Source organism: Gavia stellata, chromosome 6, assembly GCF_030936135.1.
Source record: "Gavia stellata isolate bGavSte3 chromosome 6, bGavSte3.hap2, whole genome shotgun sequence".
NCBI classification, from domain to species: Eukaryota; Metazoa; Chordata; class Aves; order Gaviiformes; family Gaviidae; genus Gavia; species Gavia stellata.
Window position 1 is genome coordinate 62566640 of NC_082599.1, and position 11998 is coordinate 62578637.

At 46.0% G+C, this 11998-nt stretch overlaps 1 protein-coding gene across 1 annotated transcript in view; it reads right to left on the reverse strand.

Moving 5' to 3' along the window:
- The window catches only part of TNS3 (tensin 3), a 242445-nt gene extending 230733 nt beyond the window's left edge, over nt 1–11712 (reverse strand). Inside the window, exon 1 of the mRNA XM_059819048.1 lies at nt 11617–11712. Coding sequence (XP_059675031.1) covers nt 11617–11712 — 96 coding nt within the window. The remainder of the gene's footprint in view (nt 1–11616) is intronic.
- Between the last annotated feature and the right edge of the window lie 286 nt (nt 11713–11998).

Here is an 11998-nt window from a genome sequence, read left to right on the forward strand (position 1 = left end):
CAGGCTGGGCAGAGAATGGATTGAGAGGAGCCCTGAGGAGAAGGACTTGGGGACGCTGGTTGACGAGAAGCTCAACAGGAGCCGGCAGTGCGCACTTGCAGCCCAGAAAGCCAACCCTGTCCTGGGCTGCATCAAAAGAAGCGTCGCCAGCAGGTCAAGGGAGGGGATTCTCCCTCTCTACTCCACTCTCATGAGACCCCACCTGCAATCCTGTGTTCAGCTCTGGGGCCCCCAACATAAGGACATGGACCTGTTGGAGCAAGTCCAGAGGAGGGCCACAAAGATGATTAGAGGGCTGGAGCACCTCTCCTGTGAAGACAGGCTGAGAGAGCTGGGGTTGTTCAGCCTGGAGAAGAGAAGGCTCCGGGGAGACCTTCTAGCAGCCTTCCAGTACCTGAAGGGGCCTACAAGAAAGCTGGAGAGGGACTTTTTACAAGGGTATGTAGTGATAGCACAAGGGGTAATGGCTTTAAGCTGAAAGAGGGGAGATTTAGATTAGGTATTAGGAAGAAATTCTTCACCATGAGGGTGACGAGGCACTGGAACAGGTTGCCCAGAGAAGTTGTAGATGTCCCAACTCTGGAAGTGTTCAAGGCCAGGTTGGACGGGGCTTTGAGCAACCTAATCTGGTGGAAGGTGTCCCTGCCCATGGCAGGGTGGTTGGAACTAGATGACCTTCAAGGTCCCTTCCAACCCAAGAACACTACAGCTTTTGCCTTCAGATCCCTGGTTTTAAAACACCGCAACCCACAAACCCTAAAGTACCGCAAGTTTTGTTCAGTTTGAGCCAACAGATTCTCTTCTTTTCCCAGGTGGGGACACACTTGCTGCAACTAAAACTACCCAGAAGTCAACAGAAAATAAGTTAGGACTGACTCAGGGAAAAGTTATGGGTCAAATATCTCATAAGCAGTTAACAGAAGACATGCTTTAGTGTCAGAGTAACTGTGAACCTCAGCTTCCTGCTACTTAGGCAAGTTACAACCACAGGACCTCAGGGCAACAGATAGGCCACCAGACTTCCCTCTGCATGACTTCAGCCCTCCTCAAGTTAGCCCTGCCACTGGTGCCTCGGCGCTGGAAGAGCTGAGTGAAGTGCTATACTCACTATCATTATTTTCACATGAATATAGGTCTTCTTACAGTGCCCATCAAAAACACTCATGCACAAAGTAGCACTTTCCCCCGCTCAAGCACAAAGGCAAGAAAAAACTGTTCCAAATACCTTAAAGACAGGCTAAAAATACAACCCTTTGTTTAACCGCCCACCGAAATTACAGCTGTATGAAATCCAGGTCAAAATCCCCAGGTTGAACTCACTCATCTTCTGTATCATCTTTCTTTCTCTCTCCCATATGCACGCATGCACACATCCCCCCACGTCAAGGTCCTGGTGCCCCTGTGCATATACTTAAATGAGGCCCTTGGACCACTGCATTCAAGACCGCAACATGATCAGCCCGTCGCTGAAGCACCACACTGAATACGTGCACTGAAACCCCATGAACTGACATTGCACTAAATCTACAGAGAGCCTTCATAAATCGTATGGGGAGCCTTCAAGGACAAAGACCCAAATGGTTTTAATTTCCCTCTAAGTGATAGCCATAGTTAATACCAGATTTGGCAGGAAGCAGGCATTCCATGCCCGTTGGGCTTATACGGACATGAAAAAGAGTTTATTTTTGACATTTGCTTTAAAAACATAATGAAAACCTTTTGCTCTTTCAAGTCCCAAACTTGCATTAGTTTCTGAGAGTCTATTACTTTAAAAAAGCATTTGTTGGCTCTGATTGCTTGGATAACTGACAAAAAAGCATTAGGAGCAGGCTCTTCGTCAGTGTTCTGTAGCTGGATGACGGAGAACAGGGAGCGACAGAAACAAGATGCTGAACAGCACATTTGCTTGCTGTCCCCCTTACAACTGTTTTTGATAAATAAGAAGTGGCTTATGACATCAAGCTCTCATTCATCACTGGCAGCTCTCCATCAATTAACAGAAAGGAAAGAATATGTAGTATTTCCACATATCGCCCCAATTCTCTCCACGTGTTTTCTCCCTGAATGTCACATACCTGGTGGCACAGCGGAACAGTATGGCAAGTACTGATAACAGTGGAGATCCAAAAGCAACAGCTCATTTTCCATCGGCTGTGATCCACATTCCTGCCATACCAGAGGGCTAACACCTCCACAGCGTTAGACGCATTTGGAATAGGTTAGTGCTGGGAAGGTTTGTGGATGACAGCCTTCTCAAGGCAGAAGGTACAAAAGGGCCAAGGCCAGCTACTTGTGAGAGCAGGACACAGCAGTTTAACAGAGCTCTTGCAAGTCCCACAGGCAAAACATAACCAACCTGGTCCCTCCATCCCAAGATCTATTTGGGAACCAAAGATACATCTTGCTCAGTGTGTCACGGCTCCTGAAAAAGTGGCTGACTTCACACCATCTGTAAGGCAGCACATACAAAGGCATAATTCAGCTGTTAAAAATCATGACCTAAGGAGAGGAACAGCTCTGTGGTGTGCCCTAGATCCACCATGATCATGACTTACTGCTTTATGTTGCATTACTTAAAATTAATACACCACCAGTTTAGCCACATGGTCAAATACATTCTGGGGTTCGCAAGTAACTTGAGATATGAGCAACAACCACTGTGGGCATGTGAATACATCCACACATGTACTCTCACATGTACACATGCAGATTATGTGCTGCATTTTCTAAAATGTATGTACAATTTTTTTTTTAAAACCTAAACTCTTGCTACAGAAACTGCTCATACTCATACCCAGGGAGTAAAGGTGCAATTAGGATTAACATTATAACTTAAGTGTTCAAGAAGTGACAGAGAAGTCCTAGCTTTGGCAACTTTGAAGGGGATCTGGGACGTAAGTAACTTTTCCTAAAGCCTGCAGGGTCCAAAAGGGTTTTAGAAAACAGTATGTCACCTTGGGGTGACTCTTGTATTATCAGCTCTCCTTATTTTACCAGCTGGCTGAGGTTGGAAGCCAGAAAAGACTGGGATGGAATAGCGGTTGGCCCTTCCCCAGAGGGGGAGCAACTTCCATGACCAGCTGGGCCAGGGCCAGGGGGAAGATCTACAAACCAAGTACAGCGGCATGACAAATCTGTGGATTAACAGCAGCATTGTCAGAGAGCAAGGCATGCTCAAAGCTGGTCATCACATGGGATTTGGGAATGAACTCTGTTTTCGAAAGCCAATTCAGAAATACCAGGCAGGACCACCTCCTGACCATCATGATTTGAAGCGGTCATCCTTGCCATAGCGAGCTCTTGAGGTTTGATGTGAGTCCTCACAGGAAAAGGTACTGGATGGCTGATAATAAGTAGGAATGTCGAAGACTTTTACATAAACTTCACTTTACCCTATCACCTTAAAGACTTCTTCCTTCAGTTTTATGTATGTGTTATAAAATGAAGCAGGCCACGAACAAATGAGAGTGCCTATTCACTTCAGTTACCTCCAGCTTCATTCAATTTTTTTCTCCCCAGATCTGGAACAGCTCTGATAAACAATAGTGGCAGTTGACTCTCTAAAACATTTCACATCTCTGTTATTTGTGCTAGCTGAAAACAGCTATTTATGCCCTTAATCCAAAAGGGAAGGTCCACAAGGCAGTGGTATTTGGCTTTAATTGCAAAGACCTTATAAGAATAAAACAAATAGCCAGGAACCCATTATTGTAGAAAGCCGTATTGACTGATGGTTAAAGCACAGATAAACTGAAGTAAGAAGATCTGGTTTTTGTTAAGTGTCTTTTCACCATTCCATTTATTTCATTACAGCCAAGATGAAAAAGTGCTGCGTTGTGACAGAGACAATGGAAAATCTGCAAAACTGGAATCAAAATGATGACTTAAAAATTCCCATACTTCTTATAAGTGGCATCTCAGGTTGTCATTTGCTTCATTTGAAAAAGAACCTCTAGGACTTTACATACAAGTTTTATTTTGGATGCCACTAATTTTGAAAGTAGAGGTATTCTCAATGATCATCCGAACAGATTTCAAGCAGAACTTTTAATTAAAAGTAATTGTCTCGGACATAAAGCATAAAGGTGGACGTACACATTTCAGGTGATTGTCATGCTTATACTTGCCGTCCTTCTATGGTGATAAAATTTGCACTGCGCCTTCCAGGTCAAACTTCCTTTCCCATCTGATCTTACAAGTGGCAGGTCACTGAACAAGAAAACAGGGTTTCATAAACACACCCCATAGTAATCCTCCAAGAAAAATGAGCTACCAGTTAAGCAGAATAATAATCGCTGGCTCAGAAATTGGTGGAATAGTAGGGCAGAGACTGCATGGAACGCTAGGCAACAAATGCAAGAAGTCCTGGAGTATTTGAATTATTTTTTCTAAGGACAAAAACATTATTGAAGTCCTAAATGGGTGAGCTGCCAAAGAGCATCTCGTAATGCCTTCAGTTGTCACAAAGCGGAGTCAATCTCCCCTCCCCACCATCTTGCAAGGAACTACAGGGGGCACAAACTAAGACAAAAATCATCTCAACCCCTCACACACGCTGAGAAACACCTAGCATACACTCAGCACCAGGCACGTGCTCACTTTTTACATCCCCACTGTGTTTACTTGAGTTAGCGTGGCAAAATTGCGCCTAGCTGGAAAATCTAGTCCCACTTATTGTGCCTCTTTATGTATTAAAAACAGAGCAGGCTGGAAGGAGAAAAGCAACAAAAAGTTGGTGCACTGCTGTCTTCTCTTCATCTGTTTTTAACAGAAGGCCACTTCACATTTGGGGTTTTTTTGACCATGTGGAGGGGAAAAGTTTTTTCCAGAAGTGATCAATTACAGAAAGTGGCAGGTCACGTAAAATGAATTCACAACATGTAAGGAGCTGCAACATCCAGCCGCTGGGACTCAAGTCTTGTCGTGTACTATGTACCACAGACTCTTCTAATGGTCAAACCTAGAGAGTGGGAATTCACATAAATAAAGCAGGACTACAACATATGGGCTTACAGAGCTTCTTGCAAGCTGTTAGCTAGCTTCTAACTTAAATCTCATTTTCCTCCCTTGGTCCCTCCCACATATGCCCACACATAAGAAGGTTAACATGAAGAATATTGTTAACTACCACCCATGCTAAAGCTGAAAAAGCCCCCCCCGAAATCTAAGTTTAATTTTCTGCAGGGTATTTTAACTGTATTTTAACTGCCAGGGCACTATAGCCTCTTATAAATTATTTCCTGGGTAAGAGATAGCTTCACTTGCCTGGAGTTTTTGAGCAGTCATTATCAGCTTTGTATGAGACTGAATCACGTTTCTTAAACCTTATTTATGTGTTTTATGTTCCACCAGCAGACTCTTACAATGCTGTAAGAAATCCACAAAGAGCTGGGTTCGGCACCGAAAGTGTTGTTGCTGTAAGAGCCATAGAATCAGACCCCAATTCAGCAACTGCAGATACTTAAACCAGGGCCTATATTATACAGAAACAACTAAGCATGTTACAGTATGAAATACCAGGATTAAACGAGCGAAAAATCTGTACCAGGACACATCACAGATACAGTTTCACACGCAAGCATCATGCTATCTACGTACCCACATTAGGGGAAAAAGGAGGGCAGTGGGCAAGAAAGCTGGTTTTGTAAGGGTATCTAAGAAGATGCCACAAAGCAAAAGGAAATATCAAGTAGTCATCTCTTCGGAGGAAAATAAAAGAGGGCATAATGGTAAGTGGTGTTATGTTTGGGGAGGAGGGGGACATTTATCATGACCAGCACCATACATGGGTCACTAGGGGATTAAACTTTAATTCAGTTAAATATATTAAATCCTCTTTAAAATTAATTTTCAATTTCTAGAGATGTCAAGATCGCATGAGCCTGGTTTTATTTTATTGTATAGGAACAGGCTTAAGAAATTGCTTAATGTTCAAGTGCTTTGTTGAATGCAGAACCCTGCTGCTGCTGGAACCGAGTACACATTCGGCTATGGCAGACACATGATCATTCCTCAACCTCTTGCATGAACAGAGCAGAGTGGAGGAGGAAGGGAAATGCCAGTAACATTTCACTTTTTCATGAGAGAGGCCAGGGCTGCTCAGGCACCAGTGCTACTCAAGCATTTATTAAAATCAGCAGGAGCTCTCTCTGCTGTTGGAGGGCCGTGGGATCTGCATTAGCCCTGAGGCCAGGAGGAAGGACCAGCTGGAATGAAGAAGAAATAGGAAAAGGAGCATGACTCTCATTCCACATATCATAAAAGAACTCACATGTTTTGAATAACAATTACGCTAATTTAATCATTGGTTTGGATGATTAAACAATGTGTATCGGTGATGGAATTGTGATCCGAACCGTCTGTGCAACGGAACAGCTTTATGAAATGGTGGGGTGCCTGAAACTATTTAACCTCCTTGCTTTTAACCAGCTAGATTTGAAGCAGATTGTACCTACTTATATTCAACACATTTGTTTCTCCCTCACTGTTCTCAGAGACTTTTATTCTATCAGTTTTCTGGATAACCAAAGACTGTCCAAGATCCAGGAAACCTCCCTATTTAGATAAAAAAACAGAACCGACAATAAAATTTTCCTTTTAGAATAATACAATTTGACATTCATAGTCTGTGGGAAGAAACAATTCTGAAATTATAAAGCAACAGCAATGCTCAAAGTAACCCACAAACTCTAAAAAAATATTGTTTTCTATTGTAAGTTTCATGGGAAAGTTGTGCATCTCACGGGATGTCACTTGAGGGCAGTAACTGAGCCGTTTGGGGAACTTTCTCTTTCCTGCTATTCACTTAATATTCTTCTGGAAGGAAAAAGTGATTTAAATCCTTCTTTATTTATCGGTTCCTCTAAGCAATTATTTTTGTTAAGTTTTGAAGCTGCATTTATTTTTCTACAAGAATCTTTACTTCCCTCTTGCTGAAAACCACTATAAAACTAGATTAAAATGACTGAAAATTACGCAGCCCATTTTCCACAGGACAGATCCCAGCCGTCAGAGAGAAGGCAGGATACTGAAGTGAAGATGTAATACCTTCCAGTAACAGCCGTTATGTTTCAGTGTGCTTCACCTGTCTGAGACCACTTGGAAACCTAACTGATACAGCAGCTAAAAATTGATTGAGGTTTTTGAAAAGCTTTTTCCTTTCCTTGGTCATTAAAAATACGATCGACAACTTGCAGTTAAGGAACCAGACATTGTGCTGAAAACCTGGACAAGAACTTCAGTTGCATACTGTTAGGTAGTCTGTGTTAGGCTAGCTTCCACTTTACCCACGATTCTCACGTACTAAGTAACGTGAGCAATAGGGACACATTACACGAATTAACCTGACCGGTCAAACAATAACAACAGAGTGGGAACAAGATACATAGTCCGAGGAATTTCCCATCTACATACGACAACAAAAACAATGCCACTTTCCTCCAGAATGTGTTCATTAGATGAAAGAACACATTTATTAACAAAAGGGTGATTGGCCCGCAGGATTCATCAGCTTCTTGAGTAGGATTTGACTAATAATGTCCCCACTGGCTGGGTCTTCTACAGTTGTCATCATCTTGGCCTGCAATCTGCACAGAGGACCTAGCACTGGCAAAAAGAATTATTCTTAAGGATTCTTGTTGTTTTATTCCGACTTTTCTGTTGTATAACACAATACAAGGAAATGATGCTAAAGACTTCTGAGCTTGTGGGCATTTTGGGCCGATGCTGCTATTTGCTTAGTATTCAATCCAAAAACCCTTTAAAATTCTTGTTCCTGGAAGAACGACTTTTCTTCCTATTCTTTCCATCTGTACAAATAAATCGTCAGCAGCAGAAGCAAGATTATTCTTGCAGGGAGATTACGGACTGTGTAATATTGCTGACTACTCTCTGATGTAGAGGAGCACCTCACATTCGCACACTTTCACCCGGCGTCAGAGATACAAGCCGCACAGAGAAGACAGGACAGAGATCCATTGAGACTGCCCTTTTTCCTTGCTTTGCACAAGCGACAACTCATTACTCACAAAGTTATATGCTTCAGCGGAAAAGCATTACACCGAGGATCAGGAAACCTGAAGTCTTTTATGCCTTTGCTAAGCAACTCTGAAAAAGTTACTTTATTTACTTTGCACTTCAGTTTTCACTATTGCTTTTTTCCTTGCTGATATAAAAGAGAGCAGGACTGACAGACCTTTTTTTTCAAGAGAGTATCAGCAATGCAAAACACAGGTGTTTATCATAAAATGTTATGAGCTGTAAGAACACCAGTCCTTGAACTGGAATTATCAGAAACTATATGCAAACAAGTTCCTATCTCCCACACTCAACTTCCAAGGAAAAAAAAAAAAAAATTCCCAAGAACTGCTCCTCTGAGAAGTCTGTCCTCACTAAAGATTGTTCAGGGAGTCTGACCTCCTTTACGATACTATACACAAAGAAAGAGAAATTTCAAGACGTGGTTAAAAAGGACAGATTAAGACAGTGAGTTTTCAGGTAACACTGGGATCTGCGCAGGAAGGATTGCCTACAGAAACTGAGCCAGGGCTGGCGCTTGCGTGGCATCCTGACTCCAGTCCACACTGACCCAGGAATTCACTTGTCGCTGTCACAGCAGCCCCTCACAGAAAGCTGATAAACCACCCCAGGACGAGGCCTAAGCAAAAAACATAACTGCAAACCTGTGGCATTAGTGCCGATTTTAAGTTAGCTTAACTCCATCGACTCCAAGAGAAGAATACTTGTCTAGTGTACTCGTACCCTCCCTTTGAATCTACCCTTCCCCTTGAAAATACAAACCGAACAAACCCCCTCACTCTTTAAAACACCTTCCTAGAGGCAAATTTATGCCATTTTCCCCTCGACTCTTTGTTAAGACCTTTTGGCATATTCCGAGGCAGAATGTCTAATATTACAATTATTTCAACCACCCAGTGGTAGAAATTCAGATGGCCTATTGTATAATTATACATCTTCCTGCTGGAAGAGAAAGATCAATAGGAATTCAACAATACAGAAAGCTCATATTTTAAGCTGTTGCTTGTTGCCTCCTTTTTCATGTTCCAGATGTAAAATAAAGCCACTGATGTTAATACATCCTGCCCACATGTTTCCTGCTCTGTAACAGCAGCATAAATTGGAGCCTATGCCAGCTTTGTGGGCTACTCCATCATTTGAACTCATTTTATAACCAATATTTTGAGAATTACTGGCCCAGCTTCCCCCATCACTCATACTAATTTAAAACTGATGAAATGCAATTGGTTTCAGAGAAGAAATTCTTGATTTATACTAATGTATAATAAGAGAGGAATGCAGACCATCCATTCCATGGAACTTGGTATGGGGGTGGTGAAGCTCTGCTTACCCTGCTACATCCCTACGGACTGGTGCTAAGGAACTACCGGATTTCTTGATCTTGTTGCTTGGTGTTACCCTCTCCCTGTCCTTTTAAGTGTCACAGAAAGAGGAGGTGAACATCGTTTAGCTTGTTCTCTTGCTCCTGGGTTCAATGCTCAGGTTCGCTCAACCCTTCAGGATATTTTAACAAGGAAAGGAAGAATCAAGAACAAACTTGGAACTAAAATCTAGCTTAAAAAGAGTTACTCCTAAGCAATACTAATAACATTAATTAGCTGGAGAGCCCTCTGAGCAGCAGACTCTCAATTAGCAGCCCCAGGCAGCCACAAAGAAAAGCAGGAACCGAAGGGGGGGGGGGACACAAAACTGCCACGGTGAACAGGTACCACAGCAGCGTGGCACCGTTCCTGAGCAATAGCGTTACCCATCCCTAACTAAGTCCTAGTAATAGAAGTGCTGGCGTGAAAAAGAGAACAAGGCACGGCTATTGCTCCCAAAGTCATACAGAATGGAACGTTTTCTTAATGCGTTTCAAGAGCATCCAGCAAATTTGGGGCCCTGGTGCCGACCGAATCACCGCGCAATGACCAACTAGTCATCTTCCCTCTAGTAAAGCATGCTCCATTAAGATTCTAAAAATCAGACTCATGGTGCTGGAGCTGAGAGTTACTAGAAAATTTATATTTATCAATCCCTGGGGGAAAAAAAAAGTTTGTAACTATAATTTTTTTCTTTCCATTGTAACATTATGATTTTCAGGTTTAATATTATGCCTAAGGTCACAGACTAATGTTTCTTTGGCAAGAAATCACTGGAGATCATCGTATAGGCTTTCAAATGGAATAAAGCTCCTTCTTCTAATTCCGAGAAGGCAAAAACTTCAGCCCTTTAAATGAGTCACTTGTCTACAACTGAACGCTGGCCGTCTTGCGCCTCAGAGGAAAGCAATTCTGGCAGGAAAACATACACTCATCTATTTCCTTGGCAGCTTTTTATAATAAAATGGTTATTTGAAGCTGCTTGGTTTGAAAGGTTAGACAGAAGAGTGATGGAGATGGTTTCACAGATAGAGCGCGCGTGAGATGGCCAAAGGGAGCCTGAAACCAGTAAAGATTATTTAGTGCATATCTCCACCCTTTACCACTTGTGTGGTATATTATTCATGAATTTCTGGGAAACTAATCCTAAAAGGTTTCACTGGAAATGGTACGTTTTCAGAAGGGACTGGAAATGAAAGAGGTTGCTCGCTTGAGCACGCAAGAGGAGACCGCTACAGCGTGCCGAACCCGAGTCAGCACAAACATTGAAACACAGGCTTAAAATTAATTTAAATCCCTCGTTGAATCAAGCCTTCAGAGGCAACCCAGAAGGAAGCACATGAAAACTCAAAGGTCCAGAGGTTTGCTTAGCAAACCAGGAACGGGGGTGCTGGAGCGAGCCCCCGGCCGGGGTTGCGTGGCGCAAAGCCTCTGGGCCGACGCTCAGGAGAGGTTTCTGGTACCGCCTGTCCGCGGTTGTGCGCAGGGGCTGCTGTTCTGGCAGTTTCTCTGGTTTTCTCCCCGCAGAGCCAAAGGGAAGCCCTCACCGACATCACACGGGTTGAAAACCAGAAGCGAAGTCGATGGCACTCTCGCACCCGTGAAAAGCTGGTAGGCGCACCTCAGCATTGCCAGCCCACCCTCCTGTTCGGACGTTTCCGCAGCTGCCCCAAAAAGCGATGTGGGTGTCTGCTCAAAGGTAACGGGGGGTATTTAGGCGGGCGGGGGGAGGCGAAGGCGCGCGCCCGCTGCTGACGGGCCCGGCGGGCTCCGCACCCCTCAGCCGCCGGCGCAGCGGGGGAAGCGAGCTGCCGCCTGCGCGCCCTGGGGCCGAGCGCGGGGCTGCGCCGGGCTCGGCCCGGGCGCCGGGGAGGCCCCGGCGGGGAGTCGGGCAGGGCGCCGAGACGCCGCCCCGCATCCCCGCGCCTTCGTTTTCCTCACCGCCGCGGGGAGAGGCGGGCGCTGCCGCGCACGCCCCGCGCTGCCTCAGCCCCCGCCGCCCCGGGCGGCGCCGAAGGGAGCGGAGCGGAGCTGCCGCCGGCGCCGCGCGGCCGGGCCCGGCGGGGCGAGGCGAGGCGAGGCTCCCGGCGCAGGCACCTCCCCGCGGCCCGCCCTTCGGCGGCGCCGAGCCCGGCGCGGGCGGCCGCGGCCCCGGCAGCTCCGCCGCCCGCCCCGCCGCCCCCTCCGCGCCGGGGCCGGGGAAGCGCGTCCCGCGTACCTGAATCATCGTCTCAGCCTCCTCTTGCGGCGGGCGGCGACGGGGCAGGGGACGGAGCTCCCTCCCGCGGCACGCCAGGCTCGCCCGGCCGCCCATGGGGCGCTCCCGGCCGCTCCTCGCCTCCAGCGCGGCCCCGGGGCTCTGCCCGCTCCTCAGCCGCCGCCGGCAGCCATGAGCCCCCGCCCCTGCGCGGCCGGCGCTGGGCTTCCCCCGCCGGGCCGAGCTCCCCCGGCTGCCGGCCGCTCTCCGAGCTCCTTCCCTCTCGCTCCCCCTTTTGTTACCGGGCTCCCGAGCTGACCACACCGTGCCCCCTCCGGGGCCAGGACGACAAATCAGAGAGCCGGTGCCGACAGCGCTGTCTCCAGCTGGGGAAACTTAGCCT